The 22,949-nt window shown below is 58.6% G+C and overlaps 1 protein-coding gene across 9 annotated transcripts in view; it reads left to right on the top strand.

Annotated features, from left to right (window-relative positions):
- PIP5K1C (phosphatidylinositol-4-phosphate 5-kinase type 1 gamma) overlaps positions 1 to 22,949 on the top strand; it is a 56,614-nt gene that overhangs the window by 30,002 nt on the left and 3,663 nt on the right. For 4 of the 9 annotated variants that reach the window (XM_036034315.1, XM_036034314.1, XM_028519262.2 and 1 more), the window contains exons 3-16: positions 1,454 to 1,546; positions 3,465 to 3,595; positions 4,347 to 4,464; positions 5,045 to 5,197; positions 6,556 to 6,855; positions 7,929 to 8,134; positions 9,905 to 9,988; positions 11,800 to 11,848; positions 13,189 to 13,273; positions 14,877 to 15,038; positions 15,758 to 15,896; positions 16,058 to 16,090; positions 17,011 to 17,115; positions 19,270 to 19,393. In XM_036034315.1, coding sequence (XP_035890208.1) covers positions 1,454 to 1,546; positions 3,465 to 3,595; positions 4,347 to 4,464; positions 5,045 to 5,197; positions 6,556 to 6,855; positions 7,929 to 8,134; positions 9,905 to 9,988; positions 11,800 to 11,848; positions 13,189 to 13,273; positions 14,877 to 15,038; positions 15,758 to 15,896; positions 16,058 to 16,090; positions 17,011 to 17,115; positions 19,270 to 19,393 — 1,782 coding nt within the window. Of the gene's footprint in view, positions 1 to 1,453; positions 1,547 to 3,464; positions 3,596 to 4,346; positions 4,465 to 5,044; positions 5,198 to 6,555; positions 6,856 to 7,928; positions 8,135 to 9,904; positions 9,989 to 11,799; positions 11,849 to 13,188; positions 13,274 to 14,876; positions 15,039 to 15,757; positions 15,897 to 16,057; positions 16,091 to 17,010; positions 17,116 to 19,269; positions 19,394 to 20,380; positions 20,460 to 20,884; positions 20,963 to 22,949 lie in introns of all 9 variants that reach the window. The other 5 variants (XM_036034312.1, XM_028519261.2, XR_004904986.1 and 2 more) reach the window with 4 other exon arrangements.

The raw sequence follows: 22,949 nt of genomic DNA, 5'->3' as shown, positions 1-22,949 counted from the left end.
GGGTGGTTGGGGCAGCTGGCTTCCAGCTTTCTCCGGGAGCTGGGGTCCCTTTCATTGCCATACCTGCGAGTCTACTGTCTTCACCATCTCCCAGCCATGTTCCTAGAGGACTTCCCTGGCGATGGTCACTCTCATGCACACCCACCACCACGCTGCCCTATGGGCCCCTGCTGCTTGTCCTCAGCTAAGCGGATGCACTTGGGGTCACCACTGTCCCTGGTTAGAGTTTCCCATCACTGCTGAAGGTGATCTGTGAGGGGTGTGTCTGAACTCCGTTTTATAGGAGCAGCAGCCCAGGTGGTACCAGGAGTCCCACCTGGGCATCCTGTGTCCCCTCGGAGCCAGGTCTCCCATCCCAGAATGCCACCTGCCATGTGGGTCCTTCTAAGGAGGGCTTTGCCCATCTCCTGGGGCCCTGTGGGTGCTCAGGCTATAGGGCAGTGGGAGGGAGGTGGGTGGGCCCAGGCACACCAAGAGCTATAGGGAGCCAGTGAAGGGTGTGGAGAAAGGACAGCAAAAAAAGTTTACTGAGGGGGCCCTGCCCCCTGGTGGCCAGTGTACAGAACACACAGGAGCCAAGCTGAGGAATGGTGGCAGATGGGGGCCATTTAAGGACTTCCTGGGAACCTATGTGGAGGCACTGCAGCTGGTAGCCAGAGGGCTGTGTGGGATTTTGAATGATGGTGGCAGATGTACAGTGGGTCTTTCTTAAGCGATGGGTGGAGCCACCAGAGGGGCATTCAGTTCCTGTACACTGGCTGGCTTTGGTCCTCGATACTAAGCTTGCTTCTGTGTCCCTCCAGGCTCCCGCGGCCCCTCCTACCATTCTCCTCTCGTGACATCACACATAAAGGCCAGTGGCTTCCACATGAGTTTGTTGGAATGGCTCATGTCACACCTGACACAGCTGTTCCCTAGAGCTTGTAGGACATGGGCTGGCTCCCAGGCCAGTGAGACCTGGGAGGCGATGCTGTTTATAATAGTTTCAGCCCAGAAGGCTGTTCTGCTCCCAGGGGACCCTGGGACATGTCTGGGCACATCTGTGCTTGTCACACTGTGGTTGCTTCTGGCATCGAATGGGTTGGGGCCGGGGATGCTGCTCAACCCCCCACAGTGCGCAGGAAGGCCCCACAGAGAAGGACCTGACTCCAGCGTCAGCAGTGCTGAAGGGAAGACCCTAAAATTAGGGCTGGGTGGTTGGGGCAGCTGGCTTCCAGCTTTCTCGGAGAGCTGGGGTCCTGGTCCACACCCTCATGGGTGTTAGGTGGTGTCCACCGGGTGTGCAGCCTGCCCACGCAGCTCTCTGTCCCCTACCCGCCCCACACGGCCCAGCCCTGGGCTCCAGCTGGGCACAGTGACTAAGCTCCTCTCTTGCCAGGATTTCTAAAGTGTGTTATGGCCTTTGTGGCTCCTCCTTGCTGATTTTTAATGCTTCCTGTTTTCTTTCCTCCAGGCCCCGATGATGACTGGACAGCCGGGCCCTGGTCATGGGAGGAAGCTGGGCCATCGGGGTGTGGACGCATCTGGCGAAACCACTTACAAAAAGGTTCCTCCTCCACCCTTAGCTGGCTGGGGCAGAGTGGAGGGGGGCTTTCAGCGGTGCCGGGGACCCCCCTGACCCCCACGCACACACAGTGCTCACCCAAGGCCAGGCGCGGTCCCTGCTGCATGGCGTCATCTTGGGCAGCCGAGTGACGTGCACCGGGGTTCCACAGGCTGCGTGGCCTGCCTGGCACTAGGAGTCACCTTGACCTTGGATGAGCCCTCTGCTCCCAGCCCTGCTGGCTCGTCTAAAGGCAGAGGAAATTACAGCTCCCCTCCTCTTTCTCGCACAGCAGGGCTGAGATGAGGCAGGCCCAGCCAGGGGCGTGTACAGGGCGCCTGGCCCCACCGCCCTTCCTCAGTCGTGCTTCCCGATGCATCAGCTTTGCCAGCGAGAGCACGCACACCATGTCATTCCCCCTCCTGAAATGTACAATCAGGTGGTTTCTGGGTGTCCACCGAGTTGTGCGGCCATCCACAGTCAACTTTAGACTGTTTCTGTCCCCTCGAGATGACACCCTGTCCCCCTCCCCAGTCCCGGCAAATGTGAACCCACTTCCTGTCTCTGTGGATGTGCCTGTTCTGGAAGTTGCCTGTGCTGGACACTTCACATAAGTGGGATCACACACAGTGTAGCCTTTGTGTCTGGCTTCTCTCACTGAGCATCGTGTGCCCGAGGTCCGTCCACGCTGTAGCAAGTGTCAGAGCTTCGCTCCTTGGCCTGGCTGAGGGATGGTCCATGTGTGGGTGCGTGGACACCTGGTTTGTTTCCACTCTGGGGCTCTTAGGAATCACACTGTTGTGAAAATTTATGTGCAGGTTTTCGTAGACGTGCTCTTACCTCTTTGGGGCACACACCTAGCAGTGGGGTTGCTGGGTCATATGGAAACTCTCTGTGGAACCATTTGAGGAACTGTTCCCTGCAGCGGCTGCCCCATTTCCGCTCCTACCAGCTGTGCACGAGCATTCCAGCTTCTCCCGTCCTCACCAGCACGTGTCTGTCGTTTTGATCACTCCTGTCCTGGTGCGAGTAACACGGAATCTCAGTGTGGCTTTGATTTGCATTTTCCTGATGGCTGATGGTGGTCATCACCTTCTCTTGTGCTCATTGACCATTCATGTGTCTCCCCTCGAGAGCCGTGTGCTCAGTGGTGTGAGGGAGTCGAGTGTGGAGGGTGGACAGCACAGGCCCCCCCCCAGTGAGGGGTTCAGGGGAAGAGGCGACTGCAGGCTGCCAGGGCCTCGCACAGGAGCACAGGCTTGCTTGGGGGCAGAGGCTAGCTCCCGCCCCCCTGCTGCAGGCACCCAGATGGGGTGCTGGGCCCAGAGTTGGAGACTGAGGGCTGAGGCGTCTTCCCGTGGTGGGGTGTAGGCTGCGTAGAGCTCACAGCGACAGCGTGAGCCGTGGCGATGAGAGAAGCACAAACAGCGGGTGCTTCTCAGGCTTGGGCAGCCTTGGGTCCGGCCACCAACATGAGCTAGCACATTGTCGTCTCCATTCCTGGCTACTGGTGGGGAAACTGAGGCACGGGGAGGCAGTGTACTCTCTGACCATGACAGTATGAGTCATCTTGAAAGTGGGTGGAAGGAACCCAGGTCTGTGGGAACGAAGTTCAGGTGTCACTCTGTAAGTTGTGTCTCCCCACCCCCAAAAAACCCTGATGGTGGACAGACTCCTGTTGCATCAGGGCAGTTTTGAGATGTTGGAATGTTCTAGAATCTTGATTGAAAATTGGCCTTGGCGTCACACGAGGTGGTGCTGGACTCTCGGACAAGCCACTTCTTTGCTGGGTGGTTATGCAGGCCAAGCACCTACCCGAGGCCTGAAAGTCCCTGCCAAGTGCTAGTAGGCACCCTGGAGCCCCGGGTGGGGTAGGGGCTGGCCCTCGGGCAGGTCTTGAAGTGGCTGCGTTTCCCCACAGACCACGTCTTCCACCCTGAAGGGGGCCATCCAGCTGGGCATTGGCTACACTGTGGGCAACCTGAGCTCCAAGCCAGAGCGCGATGTGCTCATGCAGGACTTCTACGTGGTGGAGAGCATCTTCTTCCCCAGGTAGGCCCGGCCTCCACACCTCCAGCACATCGCCCGACAGCACACCGTCGAGCAGAGCAACCTTCTGTTATCTGCGCCCCCTTCTCTGCGGCAGACGGCACAAGCCTTTACTGGTGTCTGCAGGACTTTGAGGCCTGACTCGGGGTCTGTTAGGGTATTAATTTGCTGCTGAATCAAAGAGAGCCAGTGTAATAGTGGTTTTTTAAAAAAATAGGGGGAAAAAGGTGGAAGTTTGTTTTTCTCTCTTTCTCTCACACACAGGAAAACTGGTAGGCAGTCCTGGGCTGATCACAGGGCCCTGGGCTCCTTCTGGTTGCTCCACCGCCCTCACTGTGCGGCTGTTCTAACAACAGTCCCAGGTTGCCCAGGCTCCTGCCATCACGCCTGCATGCCAATAGCAGGGAGGAGAAGGGGAGGGGGAGTACATGTCCCTCTCCTTTGGGGCACGACCAGGAAGTAACACACGTTGTTTCTGCTCCACGCACAGCTCACTGGTCAGGTACAATCACTTGACCACACCTAGCTGCAAGAGAGGCTGGGCAGAGGTCTTACTGCAGGTGGTCACGCACTCAGCCCACGTTGTGGACTCTGTTGCTGATGAAGGAAGGGAGAGTGGATACTGGGAGCCACAGCTGTCGGTCCCATTGGGAGTCTCAAGCTGCCTTTCATATCAGCCACCTAGGGAAGGCTGTGGAGCTCAGCTCCTGGAGGCACCATCCATTACAGGCTTTCCTCCCTCCTTCCTCCACAGCGAGGGCAGCAACCTCACGCCCGCCCACCACTTTCAGGACTTCAGGTTCAAGACCTACGCACCTGTCGCCTTCCGCTACTTCCGGGAACTCTTTGGGATCCGGCCAGATGATTACTTGGTAGGTGTATTGGTCAGTTGTTGCTTTATAACAAGTTAGCAGAGAGTTAGTAGCTCAAACACCACCCGGCTGTAACCTCACAGTTTCTGTGGAGCAAGGATTGGGTCAGCCCTGACTGGCTCAGCGCGTTGGGTGTCATCCCACAATGCGAAAGGTCACCTGTTTGGTTCCCAGTCGTGGCACACGCCTGGGTTGTGGGTTCACTCCTAGTCAGGGTGTGCATGAGGGACAACCAATTGATGCTTCTCCCCCTCTCCTCCATCCTTTCCCCTCTCTCTAAAAATAAATAAATAAAATCTTTTAAAAGAATTGGGTACAGTTTAGCCTCGAGCTTTGCTCAGGGTTGTAATCAAGAAGGTGGGCAGCAGCCGGGGTCTCACGCAAGAATAGACCGGGGAGGGGCCCAAACCCAAGCCCCCGTTGTCATTGGCAGACTGAGTTCCTTGCTGGCTGTGGGGTGGGGCCTCCTTTCCTTCTATGCGGGAGGGAGGGGAGAGCCTGCCAGCAAAGCAGATGTCTCTGTCTCCTGGGAGCTCATCACAGATGGGACCTGCCCAACCCACTCACCACCCCCTTCCAGTACTCGCTGTGCAACGAGCCCCTGATTGAGCTCTCCAACCCCGGCGCCAGCGGCTCCCTCTTCTACGTCACCAGCGACGACGAGTTCATTATCAAGACCGTGATGCACAAGGAGGCGGAGTTCCTGCAGAAGCTGCTGCCCGGCTACTACATGGTAGGGGCCGTGGGTTCCTGGAAGGTCCCAGGGGTGCGGGGCAGTGCCCTGGGCTTCCTTCCAGCCCCTGTCTACCTCCCCCGTCCTCATGTTCTTCCTCCTCCTGGCACGTTCTGCTCGCTGCTTTCCACAGACACGCAGGAGCGCAGGCTTCAGGGCCCTGGCAGGCAAGTCCCCAAGGTTCCCAGGGCACCACCCACCCTCTCGGTGGCCGTGAGAAGTCTTCCTGTGACCATGGGGCTTCACCCTACCGTCCTCTCTGGGTGGTGTCCCCACACTTGCAGCAGGAATCTCTGTTTAGGCCCTGGCTCGCCACCCTCCACCCCACTGACGTCCCTTCGTCGTGGGTCTAGAAACTGTGGCTCATGGGCTGAGTGTCTCAGCGTTTGGTGGCTCAGAGGCACAGGAGAAGAGGGACCAGACCACCAGCTGGCACCTCAGAAAAGACTGGCTGCTTGGGCGCCCTATTCTGGTGTGACTCCGGACCCAAAAGGGCATGTCAGGCCCCTGGGCAAGGGTGGGGGTGGGGGTCTTTATACTCAGCTGCGCCCCCTGAGTGCCGTCTGCCTCGCTGGGCCCTAGCTGGTGGGCGCGGGGTCGGGCCCCTCTGGGTGCTCTGCCCAGGTTATGGCCGTCTCCTCTTAGGACGTCCCTCATCTACTGTGTGTGAACTTGGGAGCACCTGGCTCCCCTAGATCAGGGGTCAACAGACTCCTGTATGGAGCCAGACAGCCCCGCGTGTGAACAGGCTGTCCCCGCAGCTCAGCTCTGCCACTGCAGCACATGCAGACGCGCCCGGGGGCCGGGTGGGCCCAGTGCTGGCAGAGCTTCATCTGTGGGCACTGAAGTGTGGATTCAATGAAGTTTTCATGTGTCACACATGCTGGTTTTCTTGTCTTTTTTTTTTTAACTCTTCTTCCACATAAAACCGTTTTTAGTATGAGAACGAGCAGCTGGAAGAAGTTGGTGCTTAGGCTGGACTTCGCCAACCCCTGCCCTGGGCATGCCCCGAGGCCCTGCCCCGCGTGTCCCCCCGGGGCAGGCTGGGGAAGAGGGACACCTGGTCTGGCCTGGTGGGAAGTTGGGCCCACACACCTTGGGAGTGTCCCACGGGGTTCTTTATCAAAAGGCCATGACTCTGGGCCTGGCTCTGTAGAAACAGACCCTCCTGGAGAATCAGGATTGAACTGTCTGGTGTAAAGTAGGGTGCCGGGGGGGGGGTCATGGGCCCTCCTGAGGGGGGCCTCTGGCCTGAGATCTGAGTGGCTGCGTGCGAGGCCGGCAGGTATGGGAGTGGCTCTCGGGCAGAGCATGGCGCCCTGGCTGCTGCCCGTTGACCCTTGCCCCGCTCCCCCCAGAACCTCAACCAGAACCCGCGGACGCTGCTGCCCAAGTTCTACGGGCTGTACTGCGTGCAGTCGGGGGGCAAGAACATCCGCGTGGTGGTCATGAACAACATCCTGCCGCGCATGGTCAAGATGCACCTCAAGTTCGACCTCAAGGGCTCCACGTACAAGCGGCGGGCCAGCAAGAAGGAACGGGAGAAGAGCAGCCCCACCTACAAGGACTTGGACTTCATCCAGGACATGCCAGAGGGGCTCCTGCTCGACGCGGACACCTTCTCTGCGCTCGTCAAGACGCTGCAGCGGGACTGTCTGGTGAGCCTCTGGTGCCAGCCCCGCTGCACAGGGGGCTCCAGGCGGGACGGGCCCCCTTGCCTGGGCAAGTGCGGCCAGTTAAGGGTGGGGCTGCTGGGGGCGCTCCCCTCTCCGAGCCTCAGTTTTCCCCTCCGTGAACTGAGACGCTGGTGAAAGCTAGTGCAGCCCGGCACCAGGTTCCCTCCTGCTCCCTTGTCCCTGTGTCCTGAAGAGGCTGTGCTCCTGCCATGGAGCCCAAACCCGCGGAGGCAGCCCAACACTCTCATGGCCCTTAACAAAGGGCGCCTCGGGTCTCAGCCGCCCCCCGCCCTCACAGCATACACTAGCTCCACGTGGCCTCTTCCACAGTTAGGTGCTTTTTAGGGATAAAGAGCACTTCACCAGGCTCTTCACAAGCCCTTGCAGTCTCCGTCTGGCCCCTGCAGCCTGGAAGGTCAGGCCACTCCCCTCTCCAGCGATGAGGAAGCAGAGGCCTGGCCAGGGGTGTCCCTGTGCTGGGTCCCCAGCCTGTCGGGCTGGTCTGGGTCTCTGGCCCCTCAGCCCACTGCCCCCAGCTCACAGACTCCTTGGAAAACCTGACACAATGTCACCAGAAAACTGCTTAGATGTCTCAGGGCCTTTCAGCTTCTGGGAGCTCATCCCTGGAACCCGGATGGTCTTGGGCCTAGGCTCTACCATGGGGCCTGGAGAGGGCGTCACACCCACAGCACCCATGCTCCACTGGCGCCAGGGAAGCAGGAGTACAGAGCCAGATGCTCTGTCTTGGGGGAGGAAACTTCTGTCCTGACCCCGAGAGGCAGCGTGGCCTAGAGCGACACACCATGCCCTAGGCCACCCAGCAGGAGCCGGTCCCAGTTCTGCCCCCATCCCCCTGCTGCACAGCCTGGCCTTGCGCCCCTCAGAGTCCTCATCTGTGAAATGGGGATAGTGACAGGGTCTCCCTGTGTGGCTATGAGGACTGAGTGGACATCAGCGCAGAGTGCGCAGCTTGGGGTCACCACCAGGTTTAAGGGCGGGGGAGTGGGGACAGGGCGTGTGTCTTCCTGACCCGCTCCCCTACACACACTGGGCAGGTGCTAGAGAGCTTCAAGATCATGGACTACAGCCTGCTTCTGGGTGTGCATAACATCGACCAGCAGGAGCGGGAGCGGCAGGCCGAGGGTGCCCAGAGCACGGCGGATGAAAAGCGGCCGCTGGGCCAGAAGGCGCTTTACTCCACAGCCATGGAATCCATCCAGGGCGGCGCCGCGTGTGGGGAGGCCATCGAAACAGATGACACGTAGGTGCTGGGGCTGCCGGGGCTTCTAGTTCTGGTTTCTGCCCACACGCTCTTGCCAGGCGTGAACAAGGGCAGGGGAGTTGGCATGGAAGGCAAGCAAATGAAGGCAGAAACCCGTGTGCGGCCAGTTTCTGGTTTGTCGCAGGGACAGCAGCGTCTGCGCACCAGGCCTCACGAAGGTCGTGCGGACGGCGCATGGCTGTGGCAGAGTAATCGGTGGGTGGAGGCGTTGGCCAGCCATGTGGGAAACGGAGGTCCCCTCCCTCTGCTAGGCTACACCGCATGGAGCACAACTGGACGGGTGTTGGAAGGCAGCACAGGAAATAGAGATGGCTGGGGTGTGGGAGCCCTCCTACAGCAGGATGCCTAACCCGGAACCCCCCAAGGGGCGGGACTGGGAGTGTGGCTTCCTCAAAGGTGAATGGCGGCCATCCCAGTTGACGAGGCCAGAGAGAGGAGCGTGCCTCTGACTGCACTCACTGAGCCTTGGCCTCCCAACCCGGTCCTGCCCTGGGGTGCAGGGTTGGCCAGGGAGACAGAAAGAGGGCACGTGCCCCTCCCTCGGCACTGGGAACACTGGGGCCTTATTCTCTGTGGGGGGCACTCTGGGGTGCTGAGCAGCATCCGTGGCCCCTACCCACTTGATGCTAGGAGCACCCCCAGTTGTGACGACCACAGATGTCCCAGTGTCCCTTGGGGCAGAGTCATCTGGGTGAGAACTGCTTCTACAGATGGGTCAAGATTGCCCCTCATCACCATGCACTGGCCATGCTGAGAACCAGCTGGACTCTCTACTTATGTTGCCCTGTTCTGTCAGTATGGGAGCCCTGGAGGAGGAGGGTGTCATCCTCCATTTTCATCTGGAGAAAGGGGCTCAGAGGTCAGGTGTCCTGTGTGCTATCCTATGTGCACAGCCAGCTGGTCGTGGGGCCCAGGCTTGACCCCAGCCCAGCCACTGCCATTGGCCCCCAGATGCAGAAGGCAGAGGAGGAACCAGGCTCGGGGCTACGAGTGGGGCAAGATGGGAGGGGGCAGCATGTGCAAAGGCTCCATGCAGCAGGCCCTGACCTCAGACCGTCCTGGCATATTTGTAGGATCTGCACAGGGTCTGGCGGGGGATGGCAGGGCGTGCAGGTGAGCCTAGCGGTGCATGGAGTGCAGTGCGCAGGGCCTGGGGTTCATGGGTTTGGGGTCACGGTGGCTTCAGGACAGCTGCTGCATCGTGTAACCTCATTAACCAGCTGGGCTGGGCATGTGCAGGCTGGGGCTGCGTGAGGTAATTAACTCCCCAGATTGCACCCAAGAGGCCTCACGGCCCTGCCTGGGAGTATGTGTGTGCACTGAGTATACCTGTGTGTGCACAATTATGTGTGTGTATGCATATGTGTGCAAGTTGCTCGAGTGCATGCGAGTGTGCTGAGTGTGCGTGTGTCTGCATATTTGTGCATGTGTACGTGTGTGTGCACCTGGGCCTCGTAGCTGTGACCCCTCAGCACCCTTGGGCTTCCAGCGTTGAATTGGTGAGCTAGCTGGGAAAGCTGCTCCATCCCATGCCAGAACCCACTCTGAAGGTCCAGCCCAGCTGCCACCTGCAGGGGGCATGTGGATTCTTGAGCCCCAGGCTCCTTTAGTCCTGCCTGCTCCTCTCTCCCTCCATCCTTGCCTTCCCCCAAGTCCCAGACTGGGAGCAGGCCCCCAGCAGGGTGGGTCAGTCCCCGGTCCCCTGCTGGGCTGCGTGGGTGATGGCATTCTGGGCTCTTCTTTCTCCAGGATGGGTGGGATCCCTGCTGTGAACGGCCGAGGGGAGCGCCTGCTTCTGCACATTGGAATCATCGACATCCTGCAGTCCTATAGGTGGGTTCCTCGCCCCCGCAGACGCACTTGCCCAGGGAAGCCAGGCTCTGTCTGCTTGCAAGTCTCTCTTAGCCTTCTGGAAGGCTCCTGCTTGGCTGCCCACCCAAGCCCTAAAGGGAGGCATTCGGTCCCCAACCCAGTGAATACACCCCCGGAATCTCGATTCGTCCCAGGGACCCAGTGATGTTGGAGACAGGTCAAGGCTGGCACGAGGCATGAGGGGTGGGCGGGGTGTTGCCAGCTGGTCTCCCACCCAGCCCTGCCTGTTGAGCACATAGCATGTCACGTTCTGGGCTAATGAGAGCAAGACAGAGATGCCCCATCGCTGTGAAGAGTGGCATCTCTGGAAAGTTCCCACGTGAAGAAATACATGCGGCCGGTGCCACATGCCCTGTGGTCTCCAGCATGGACACGAATGTGGCAAAACCTGAAGGAGCAGACGCCCAAGCTTTCCTTGGAGCTTAAAGCGGGGGTGACAGGCAGCCCCATTGTTCGTGCCTTGTTCTCTGTGAGCTTTCTGCAGGGGACACTTTAAAATTGTCATTAGATTTTTTAAATTTTTATTTATTTTTAGTGAGAGGAGAAGGGAAGGAGAAAGAGAGGGAGAGAAACATCAGTGTGTGGTTGCCTCTTGTGTGCCGCCTACTGCGGACCTGGCCTGTAGCCCAAGGACGTACCCTGACGGGATCAAACCAGCGACCCTTTGGTTCGCAGGCTGGCGCTCAATCCGCGGAGCCACACCAGCCAGGGCTATCATTAGATTTTTACTGTGAGAGCAGTCTATGCCTATTATACATAATGCAAACATTATGGGTTGTAGAAGCGGCAGTCCGTGCGTCCCATCCACACCACTCCAGGAAACCCGCCTGGCATGGGGGATTTCTCTTCTTTGCACGTTTCTCTTTGTTAAATACAGCAGGTCCTTGAACAATTCTTGCATTTTACCATTGCTGAGATGCCTAGGCATGTAACTCTTGTTCTTACCAGTTAGACTGCTGTAAAGCTGATGTTGTTATACATTGTTTCTGTTCAAATTTCTGTTCCAGTCTCAGAACCCATAAGTGTAGACTTACTGTATGAAAAATCAGCGCCTGCCCACCAACTTTTCATGCCGTGGTTTTCCCCACCAGAGGGCCGTCCTGGTCCCTGCAGGTCCCTCTGTTTGGAGGAGGGCTGGGCGCCTTTCAGAGCAGCCGGCCATGGTTTCTGCCTCAGCCCCGGACAGGGCTGAGAGGGGGCGGTACCTGACAGCAGCAAGTGGGGGTAGGGGTGTCATAAGGGGGTGTGCGCCAAAGGAGGGATTTGTCCCTCCCACAGATGAGAGGAGTCCAGGAAGGCTACCTGGGGGAGACGACCTTGTCCCCAGCCCAGGTGTGTTGCAGGGTCCTGGCTGGGGGCCACTGCACACGGCACTGACTCGAGCACAGAGGAGCCAGGCTCAGCCTAGGCCAGGAGGAAAGAGGAGAGGTGGGCTCCAGGAGGCGCTAGCTGTCTGTCCCCCACGGAGGGCCAAGCACCGAGGCCTTCTCACTCCATCCTCCACGTCAGAGGTAGTGGGAGCTGCCAGCAGGCTGAGCAGGGGCGAGGAGGGAAGACAGGAAAGAGGGTGGTGGCCTCCGGCTGATGCAGCAGGCAGCCTCGGTTTCTCTAAACCAGAGCTTCTTCACCTGCTCAGTTCCAAGGGTACCTATAGTCACGATGACCACAAATGCCCCCGAACATTGTCCAGCGTCCCCGGGGGACAGGATTGTCCTGGTAAAGAACTTCTGGACCTGAAGATTTGGCTGACATTTGGTGCTTTTCCTCCACAGGTTCATTAAGAAGCTGGAACATACCTGGAAGGCTCTTGTCCACGATGGGGTGAGCGTCATTCACTCACTCACTCATTCCTTCATTCCGTCTCTCAGTTCACAAACGTGGTGGCCGTCTCCCTGGGCCAGGCACAGGTGCTAAAAAGAGCTGAGAGTCGTGTCTTCCCTTCCTGGAGTGGCTGTCCAGTGGAGGCGGCCCTGCGACCAGGCAGGAGACTGTTTTGTGGTGTTACCAACCCACAGTGGACAGGAAAGCCATCAAGGCTGGCTGGCCATAACCCCAAAATAAGATTTGTGTCTGCCCAAGGGGGCCTCAGATCTTGATCAAAGTAGCCATCCAGCTGTGAGCAGAAGGGCCCAGATTCCTTCTGTTTGTTGCCGCACACTCCCAGGCCCTACCCTCGGCCCCTGGCCCAGGCAGTGGGACTCAAGTCACACTCCAGCCAGAGGGACAGTGCTGAGAAGCAGCCAGGGGAGGGGGCATGCCCTTCCCTCTAGGAGCTGAGAGACTCCCAGTCTAGGCTAGCTCACCCTTAGCCATGGTCACGTGGCCACGCTCAGCACAGGGAGGATGGGAAATGTAGTTTTCTTTCTAGAAGGCCATGTATCTAGACGGGGTCTGTTCTGTTACTACAGGGGAAGAACACTGGACTGGGTGGGGGCCAGGGATGCTGCTCAACACCCCACAGTGCCCAGGATAGCCCCAACCCCCAGAGAGTGGCCCAGCCCCAGTGGCCCCAGTGCGGGGAGGGGGGTTGTGCTGCAGAAGGCAAGGGAACTGGATCCTGGGGAGCAGCAAGGAGTCTGCTTTAGGGCCCAGCGATTACTGAGCACCTACTGTGTGCTGGCTCCCTGCCTTGTGTAAATCCTGGTGAGCACAGCAGCCGCCCATCCACCCTATTGCTCACATAAGGAAGCAACCTCCAGAAGGGGCAGTGCACTGCCCAGGGCCCCCCAGCGGTGAGCACCGGGACAGCTGGGCCTGCATGGCACTGAGGACACCAGCCTTCTCTTGTCACAGCTGACTGGCTCTGCCCTTGGAGCGGGCACAGCCACGTGCCAGTAAAACTTTACTTACAGAGCAGGTGTTGGGCCGTGCTCTGCCAGCCCCTGCTGTAGAGGATCCCTCCAGTTCCTTTTTTTGATTATTTGTTTACTTCTTTGAATTGTTATTTCATTCACATGGCTCAAAAAATTAAATGGGGTTATAATGTAAAAATCTCTCTGCCACTATTACCTGATCCCTGGGCCCGCTCCATGAAGCCCCGTGCTGTGGCCCCATCTCCCCCTCCACAGAGGAGGTGGCATCCTGCCCCCACCGTGGCCTGTCCTGGGCTGTCCCCTGGGACACACCCCTGCTTGCCCTCGAGCCTCCACATTTCTTCCCAGGATACCGTCTCTGTCCACCGGCCCAGCTTCTATGCCGAGCGTTTCTTCAAGTTCATGAGCAACACGGTTTTTCGGAAGAACTCCTGTGAGTTGCCCTGGCCTCGTGGGTGGGAGGGACCTGGGGCGCGGAGAGGCGGGCGGGCGGCTGGCCCCCAGTGGGGTCAACTGGCACACCCCCTTCTGTTGGGCGGCCGTGCCATGTCCAAGTCCAAGCCCTGGCTTTGTCTTGTGCTGCTAGTGTGACCTCAGGCCAGTCGAGGGCATGGGCCCTAGCCCCTACTGGACAGAAGCTGTGAGAGCCACACGCGCTTCACAGAGACAGGCAGGCTTGACCTCGCTCCAGCAGCCAGCGGGGCTGCCTACAGCTTCTCTCTGTCACCAAGGACGTGGGCTTTGCTGGGCCCTGAGACAGTCGTCACCTAACCAGACATGTCAGGGAAGTTACGGGGTGCACGGTAGTGGCCCTTGCCCCGGGGGTGGTCTCGGGAGGTCCCTGATGTGTACTGGCCTCCAGAGTCCCAGACCCAGTGCACACCCCAGGCTGGGATCCCATGTGCCACCCGAAAGAGTCTTCTTCCCAACATGTCTGTGTGTCTTTTGTTTGCCCCCCCAGCCCCCCTCCTCCAAAATGCAAGGTACTTGTTGGCCTTTGTCACTGTGTCCCCAGTGTCCAGCTTGACGGTGTGTTACGTAGTAGGGACTCAGTAAGTGTCTGTGTGTGCCCTGCTCCCCAGGTCTCAAACCCTGTGGGGTGCTCTCCCACGCCGGACCAGGCCTCCGTGGGCTGCTAGCCAGCCTCAGTCACCTGGAGCTGGCTCACAGAGCCAAGACAGCTCCACATTCTGTGACGTGCAGTCAGTAGCTTGAAACCCACTGGTGGGAACATTGACACCATGGAAATCAGCAAACATCACAAACCCAGCTTTGTCTCCAGAGAGATGCTTGTTACCTTTAGCAGCACGCCACTTCCTGGAACCTTCTTAGGATGCTGTTCCCACTACAGTCCAGAGGAGTTTGCTGGCCACGGGGGCTGGATGGCTGCGCACAGGAAACATTGAGCACCTAGTGTGTGCCAGGAGCCATGCTGGCCACTCTGGGGGCAGAGGTCGAAGTGGGAAGCAAGTTGAGGATGGTGGCAGGTGCTGACAGGCCAGGCCTGGTGTGCAGGGCATTACAGGGTTCACCTGCCTCGCTTGGCCTTGTTGTTTGTAGATGAGGATTCCGGGGCCAAGAAAGGCTAAGCTCTGTTCCCCAGGCCGTGCGGCCTGGCTGGGAGCCGGGCCCTTGGCACTGAGCCCTACATTCCCCAAGGCCTTCCATTTCCTTGTTTGACTGTTGGGCCTCAGCTGTAGTGGGCTGCCGCAAAGGGGGTGAGGCCCCATCCAGCTCAGTGAACACTGGCGGCTGCTGATTCAGCCACTGTTTCCCGAGGGTCCAGGGTGGGGGCGCTAGGTCCCACCTCTGCTGGTAGACAGAGCCGGGTGGGCAGCGGGGCAGGGCTTTCTCTGAGAAGGGCATTGCTTCTTGCCCAGGCTTGAGGAACAGGCTGGAGCCGGGGCAGCGTGGGCCGTGCGTGCAGGCGGTGGGCCCCTTGGTGCCCACCGCACTCTCATGCAAAGGAAGGATGGGGGTCTGTGGGGCCCTGCCTTGTCGCCACCCCAAGCATGCCAACCACTCTCCCTCCCCAGCCCTGAAGTCGTCACCATCCAAGAAGGGCCGTGGTGCCCTGTTGGCCGTCAAACCCCTCGGGCCTACAGCTGCCTTCTCAGCCAGCCAAATCCCCAGTGAGCGGGAAGACGCCCAGTATGACCTGCGGGGGGCCCGCAGCTACCCCACGCTGGAGGATGAAGGTGACCGGGTGGTGGGAGTGGTACATCTGTGACGGGAGAAGGGAGGGGACTGCTCAGGACAGACGACATCCCGGGGCACCAGCAGGTGTGGGGCACAGGGAGCGATGTTGTCAGCGCAGCGTGAAGAAGGGGGCCTCTGAAGCTGGGCCGAGCCTGGGTGGGAGGGCCTGGGTCACAGTCACCCCGCCTTCAGTCTGGGATCTGCAGCCACCCGGGGAGTGGGGAACAGCTGAGACTAGGCCCAGGAAGAGCTGCAGGGAGAACAGAGCACAGAAAGCCCCACGTGGGGAGGAGACAGCCTCCTCTCAGACCACTAGAGGTGCACAGAGATAGAGGATCTAGTGGTCGGCGGGGTTGGGCTTGATGTTCTGGAAGTCCCTTCTTCTAGCAACTAGGACCACAGATTCCAGGCAGGGAGGGGCTGGGGAATAACAATTCAAGGAGAGAGAAACTGCGTATATAAGGGTCCCGGGGCAGCACTGTGCCTGGTGTGCTGAAGGAACAGCAAGGAAGCCGTGTGGCTGGAGCAGGGGCCGCCAGGGGGAGAGGGAGGAGGCGAGGGCAGGGAGGGGACAAGGGCAGGGAGGGCAGGACCTCCGGGAGGCAGTCTGGATTTTCGTTTGAGAGCGGCAGGAAGCTACTGGGGTCCCTTGTGCTGGGGAGAACAGAGTGTGGGTGACCAGTGGCAGCCACAGGCTCCCACTGCCTCCTCCCTGCAGGTCGGCCCGACCTCCTGCCCTGCACCCCACCTTCTTTTGAGGAGGCCACCACGGCATCTATCGCCACGACCCTGTCTTCCACGTCCCTCTCCATCCCAGAGCGGTCCCCCTCAGAGACCTCAGAGCAGCCAAGGTACAGGTGAGCAGAAGGGGGCATCTCCCTGAAGGGGCCTCAGGGGTAGGACCGCATTCCCAAGAGGAGGGGCCAGGGTTAGGGTTAGCCCCCTGTGTGGGGCGGGGCAGTGGGAAGGCCTCCCTGACCCCTCCTACCTAGCCCACCTGTTTGTGTTCTCTCGGAAGGCGGCGCACACAGTCCTCAGGACAGGACGGCCGGTAAGATGTGACCCCAGCCCTCCCCTCTCCGGTCTTCTCTGTGGTCCCCACAGCCTTCCCAGCTCCTCCCTGCAGAGCCCTCCCTTCCCCCACTCCCTCCCTTCCACACAGCTGTCCCCTCCGCAGGGCCGCCCAGAGCCCCTCTTTCCCTGGGCCCCCCCCCCCCCCCCCCGGTGGGATTTCTGTCCCTGGAGACATTCTGTGACTATACAAGCAAACATGCACTCGGCCTGTGTTTCCCCTCTGCCCCGTCCCTTACTTCATCACTTTGCAGATGAAGGTTGCTATTGTGAGCCTTTGCCAGTTCTCTTCCTTTTAACAGGCTCTTCCTGCTCTTGGGGGGGACACTTGGGTCGTTTCAGTAGTTTGATCTTGTCACATGACTGTGGTGAATGGAGGTTGCTCTCCAGAATTAGTTTCTGGGGTGATAATTCCTGCCAGGTGACAAGAAAGTCATGGCACAAAGCACACTTGGATAAACGTACACCTCCCTCTGCAGCTGCCTGCTAGCTGCCGAGAGGCTCTGGTTGATCTACACCAGGGACCTCAACTTCTGGGTCCCCAAGCCACCCCACCCCTAGTTCAGGCCCCAGACAAGTACCCAGCCACCCCAGGAACAGGGGCAGGACCCAGGTCGCCACTCACTCCTTATGCCCCTGCTGGCCCTAGAGGCCCAGGACCCTCAGGTGGACAATTAGTTGTCCCCTCAAAGCCCCTGCGTGGGCACGGCAGCCAGAAGGACCATGCCTGAGCTGGGCCAGCATGGGGTGCTGGTCAGGTGGTGTCCAGAGACAGCACCTTGCCCCCCTCCCCCACCATGGACTGAAATTAGCACCTGCCTAGAGGAACTCAGCAGGAGTTCCTGGGAAGTGGAGGTGGGGTGAGGAGGGAAATTGAGCATGGCATCCGGTTGCCTCCAGGCCCCAGGAGGAGGCACGCGTGGAGGAGGACCTGCAGCAGATCACGGTGCAGGTGGAGCCCACGTGCAGTGTAGAAATAGTAGTCCCCAAGGAGGAGGAAGAGGGGTAAGTGATCATCCGGTGTGTTGAGTCCATGCTTTCTGGTTGCCTGGTTGTTGTGCTCAACTTCTGCCCCATTCCTTTGGCTAAGCGTGGTCACGTGGCCAGCCAGCAGTAGGGCAGGCTGGGAAATGTAGTCTGAAACCCTGGAAGGAGAGGCATGGGAATGAAACTTGAGGCACTGAGGTGTTGGGGGCCACAGATTCACTCGCAGCACTGCAGGTGGTGCGTGAGTCCGGGGATTGTACCTCGCTGGTGATCCGTGGTTCCTTTCCCTCTCCCTGCCCTCACTCCTGCCCGCACTTACAAGGGGATGACTGGCCAGTTTCTTCAAAGGACCGCTTTTGGACTGAGCCACCCTTTTCCTATCATGTTTTGTTCTTGTTTCATGCACTTCAACTCATCAGTTATATTTCTTCTTTCTAAGTTCTGGTTTGTTTTCTCCACTTGTTTCTTTTTCTCCAGCATAAGTTGAGTACTTAAGGTCCTTTTTGCTTTCTTCAATAAGAGGCACTTAAGGCTATGAATTTTCCTCTGAGTACTGCTTTTGCTGTGGCCTGTGTGTTTTGGCATGAAGCAGTTCCTTATTGTGCCGGCTCTTTGTTGGATAGTTAATGATTTCCCTTTAATGTCCTCTTTACTCCAAAGCAGTGAGACTTTCAACTATCTGGGGGTGGTCCTGCATTCTGAGGACACTGGGCCATATCTGGAGACACATCTATGGTTGTCATGACTGGGGATGCTCCTGGCATTGAGTGGGTGGGGGCCAGAGATGCCACTCAGTACCCCACAGTGTCCAGGACAGCCCCACAGAGAGCGGCCTAGGCCTGGTATCAACAATGCCCAGGGGGAGAGACCCTCACTAAGGCTTTTTTAGTTTTTCTCCACTTCTGGGTACCTAGGGATTTTTTTACCCTTTTAGTACTCATCTCTAATTTTACTAGGTTTTGAATTGAAGACAGTGGCCTAAAAAATGTGTGCTATTTTTTTTAACAGATTTAAGTCTTTATGGCCAATTACAGTGTCAGCATTGTTTTTTGTGTGTGTGTGTTTTTTTTTTTTTTTTTTTTTTTTAGATTTTATTTATTTATTTTTAGAGAGGGAAGGGAGGGAGAAAGAGAGAAACATCAATGTGCGGTTGCTGGGGGCCGTGGCCTGCAACCTAGACATGTGCCCTGACTGAGAATCGAACCTATGACACTTTGGTTCGCAGCCCACGCTCAATCCACTGAGCTACGCCAGCCAGGCTAGCATTGTTTTTTTTAACGTCTGTGGAAGCATGGGAGAAATGTGCCTTTTCTGTCAGGGGATGGAAAATTCTCTATAAATCTCTCCTGTCCAAGGTATTGATTGCTTTCATTTAGTTTCTTTATGTTCTAATTTATTTCTAGTCTGTTCTGTCTATTTAACTCTATAATTTAGAATTTCTGTCCTATTTCAAGGGACCTTACTTAGCATTTACAGCATTCCCGGGCTGCAATCGGCCATCACTGTTTGCGGTGCACACATGCACATGCGCATTTCTGCCACCGTGCTTTTTTGCTGTGAGCCGGGGTCTTGCAGTGTAAGGCATCGTTCAGTCTTTGCCCAGAAAGGCAGCCTGGCCCGAGCTTGACTGAAGCACAGCTCCTCCACAGTTAGGGCGGCTCTGTCACCTCAGAGCTTGCCATCTTCCTCGTGAGATGAGAGTTGTGCAGCGGTCACGTGGCCATCAGCCAAGGCCTGGCCCTGATCCTCACCATCTCTGTGTTAGTCTCCTCCCCTGTAACACGAGACAGCAGCACCCCTCCCCGAGGGAGAGTCAGTGGGTTCATTCACACAAGAGCCGGCCTGGCACATAGTAAGTGCTCAGTTCTGTGTGTTCCCACTTCACAGATGAGGAACCGAGAGGCTCAGAGAAGGAAAGTGAGGCTTCAGGGTTGCACAGCAAGTGAGTGGCAAGGCCAAGACAGTGCGTGTGCCTACGTTGGGGAAGGGGCCCCAGGTGGGCCCGTTATTACCTTGGCCACAACAGAATTGGGGGTGTTTAGTTTCATTTGGCTTCCTGAGACTTTTGTCTCCGTGGTGATACGCTGAGGAGGGTGGGGAGGGCGTGGGCTAGGAAGGAAGGTGCTACCGAGAGCCTGGGCCCAGAACCCCTGTGTCCTTTCCTGTCCCCAGGGTGGAAGCTTCCCCGTCCTGTGCCTCTGCTGCTGTCGTCGAAGTAGAAACCGCCAGCCAGGCCTCAGAGCCTGCCAGCCAGGCCTCGGACGAGGAGGACGCACCCGCCGCTGACATCTACTTTGTAAGTCCTCTGGGGACTTTCTCCCATCACCGGACCCTCAGCCCAATGTGTGCTCATGGGTGCACATGCACCGACATGCCCTCACACATCGACACATGCAGCATACAATATCACTCCTGCATGCATGTGCCTGCACACATGTGTACATGTGCTCACGTGGACACCCTCCCACATTTGCACACATTCACACTGACACATAGACACGCTTGTACACACTCAATAGGTACCCACATCTGCATGCACTCTTGCACGCCCACCAGCACAAGCGCAATGTGCTCTGGCATAGTCACAGACACCCACATGGTATACTCTTGATCACATGCACACTCACATGGTATGTGAGTGTCCCGCCCCGTGTCACCCAGGTCAGGCCATTCCAAGGCCAGGAATCTGCCCTGGACCCTCCTCCCCAGACCTGTGACCACTGCCTGGCATGAGCCAAGGCCCCAACTGTGCCACCCTGTCCCCCTGGGAGTCATCTGAATCCTCACACTCTCAGCTGCGACGGGCGCCTGCGTCCTCCTCGGTCTGTGTCGAGCTGGCTGAGGTGGACTGGAAGTGCTGTGGATCTCCTCGCACTGGGGGCGGGGGCGGCCCGGTGGGCTCCAGCCTTAAGGGGTGAGGGAATTATGGCAAGGCACAGGTAGGCCTCACGCTGCCGATGTCACTGGCCAAGGACATGAGGCTACTCCTGGACAAGGAAGGGTTTGTCGGAATAAGAAGGGGACCTGTCCTGGTGGCTGGGGCCTCCCTCCCAAAGCTGGGGGTCGCCTTCTCCCCCTTGCATCTCCTGCAGGCAGACAGATTAGATGAGCCAAGGGCCTGATGAGGTAGGTGCTGGGTGGCCAAGGAACCGGCAAAGTCTAGACCACTGGCCCCCAACAGAGAGTATTGAGCCAGGTGGCCCCCATTGCAACGGGAAGGGCGGACACTGCAGGCCAGCTGTCTGCCCTATTCCTAGACCCTCATTTTCATCTCTGCCCCCAGGGCAAGGGGAGCTCGGGGCTGCTCACTGCCTTGGTCCTGGCACCTGCCCTCCAAATCTCCAGGCCTCGGGACAGTGTGGGTGAGCCTGGCCCTCTACTGCCATCGCTGCTCCATAGCCACCACCGCCCTGCTGTCCCGACCCCGTGCTTCTGAGTCGCAGGGCTCCTGCCAGGCACTGTCGTGGGCACACCGTGTGTGTGTCCTGTCCACCTGCCGTCGGCTCCCCATCCACGGGGGCTTGATTTGTTCTGTTCTCTCAACATCGTGTGTGAGGAGGCCAGGCTCTGTCCTGTGAGTGGGTGGCTGGGCCACAAGGGCAGCAGCGACGGTTGAGGCCACCATGTGACCCTGACACCCCCAGACCCTCCTACTGCTTTGCCATCGGCTCACCTGCCCCCTCCTAGCACTCTCCCCACCTGACCTTCCTGACCTCAGCGGGATTCCGCATTCCTGTCCCCTCACCCTGTCCTCTCTTTGCCTCCTCCGCCCGCCCGGCCCACCCAGTTCGCGGACGGGAGGTACTGGACTTACTCTCCCCGGCATCACCGACTGCGGGCCATGACGCTGAGCTCCTCGGGGACTGTAAGTGACCACAGCAGGCCTCCAGGAAGCCCGGTCCTTGCCCTGCTGCTCAGGGCAGCAGGGAGCCCTAGGGCCTGGCCGTCCCTCTTCCTCTGAGAAGGGACCTGGGGAAAATGACCACGACAGCTGTGCAGGGTGCCCTGCTGCGTGTGTCCTGCAGGGATGTCACTTAGTCCCCTGTGAGGTGAGCATCGGTGGCTGGCGGGCACACGGCTGGCACTCAGCGAGCCTGGTCATGGCGGAGTTTCCATGTGAGTCCCAGCCCCAGGCCGCCTCTGCCCCTCCCCAGCCTTTCCCAGTGAGCGGTAAGTTGGGTAGACACTCCTCGTGTGCTCAGACCTTGCCGCTGATGGCCCCCCAAGGCACATGTGCCCTCTGATGGGGATAGTCACACAGGTCAGGGAGGGACTGCAAAGCTGGGCTCTTGAAGGAGAGAGGAGTTGGTATCCTCATACCCATTTCACAGATGGAGAAACTGAGAATTCGGCTACAAAGGATTCCACAAGAGCACACAGTTTAAACAAAACCTGAGGCCAGACTCCCAAGCAGCCCCTGAGTGTAGTGGACACTCATCTATCCAGTGTGCTTGGGACGTTACATGGATATCATGCAGCAGTTCTGTTACTGCCAGTATGAGCAATAAATGAAGGGCCCAGAGAGGCCAAGTAACCTGCCCAGAGCTGCACAGTGCAAAGTAGTGGAACGGGGTGAAGAACTGGAGTGAGAGTTTCTGTTCTGGAGAGAAAGCCCCTCAGAGGCTCACACCCTGGCCCCAACAGCAAGCCCCTCTCCCGCCACCGTATGTAGAGATCACTTCCTCAGTCCTCCGTCCTCCCAGGATGGGGCTGCCATCCCCCAGAGGTGATTCATGATCCGACAGCCAAGGACACACAGCAGCACCCTGGGGAGAGCAGTTTGCAAAGGTGCCTGGAGGGGGTTGATCTGAACTTTGAAAGGAAGAGGAAAGGGTATCTCCATGGAGAACAAAGTGGAAATGGAGCAGGGGGGCTGGATGAGTGGCAGGAGAAACCGTCAGACCTGCAGGGAGAGCGTGCCCTTGGCCTGACTATGATGGAGTCACCCCACTCTCCGGGTCTCTCCCTGAGACCCAGCTCTCTCCAGAGTATCCAATGGGGCCCTGTTGTCCCAAATTCTGAGCCCCTGCAGCTGCCCTGTGCTGGGCACTGGGCATGAGTGGCCCCAGATGGCCGGGCCTGGCCTCCAGGCTCCCAGGGGTGCAGGGGTTTTTACTGTGCCATAACTGCTTGAAGGAACGGGCAGGGCCTAGAACGGTGCCTTGCCCTGCTGCTCCACACTCCTCTCTGCCAGTCCACAGGTGGACACAGGCCTCTTGGGATGAGGTGCACGGTTCCCAGCAGCCCGGGTGGCCCATGAGAGCATGGGGTTCCAGCCTCTGCAAGCAGGTGTCATGCTCAGAGCTGCAGTGGGGGTGGGGGTGAGTAGGTACAGAGGTTGGGAAAAGCAGCAGGTGGGCTCTGAGGGGCAGTGAGTGTAGGAGGGGTGGGTCTGGGGGCTTGTTGGTTGTGGCTGTGGTAGGTTTAGGGGCCCTGGGACAGCCAGGTGAACATGGCCAGGGTTGGTGTGTACTCCGGCCTGGTGCTCACCACAGAGGCTTGAGCTGGGGTAGAGGTCCTCAAGCCTCAGGGCATTAAAGGCCAGGGGTGGGGGACTCCCGAGAGAGGAGGAAGAAAGAAGACAGGTGGAGAGAACCCAGAGGAGGCCTCCAGGGTCCAGGGAAGTTCTTGAGATGGGAGCAGACCTGGCAGGAAAGTGCACCCACCCTGATCGTATGACAGAATGGGGAGCCCTCCCCATACACAGCCCACCCCTGACCATATGACAGAATGGGGAGCCCTCCCCATATACATCTGGATGGACACCAGTCCGTCCCGCTACCCTGTGCTGCCGAGCACCCCCAGAACCCACGTGACAGGCAGGATCTGAGGGTGGGGTGCTGCTGGGCTAG

Source organism: Phyllostomus discolor, chromosome 8 (genome assembly GCF_004126475.2).
Source record: "Phyllostomus discolor isolate MPI-MPIP mPhyDis1 chromosome 8, mPhyDis1.pri.v3, whole genome shotgun sequence".
NCBI classification, from domain to species: domain Eukaryota; kingdom Metazoa; phylum Chordata; class Mammalia; order Chiroptera; family Phyllostomidae; genus Phyllostomus; species Phyllostomus discolor.
The sequence above is the reverse complement of the archived record's forward strand: the minus strand, read 5'-3'. Positions and strand labels throughout refer to the sequence as shown.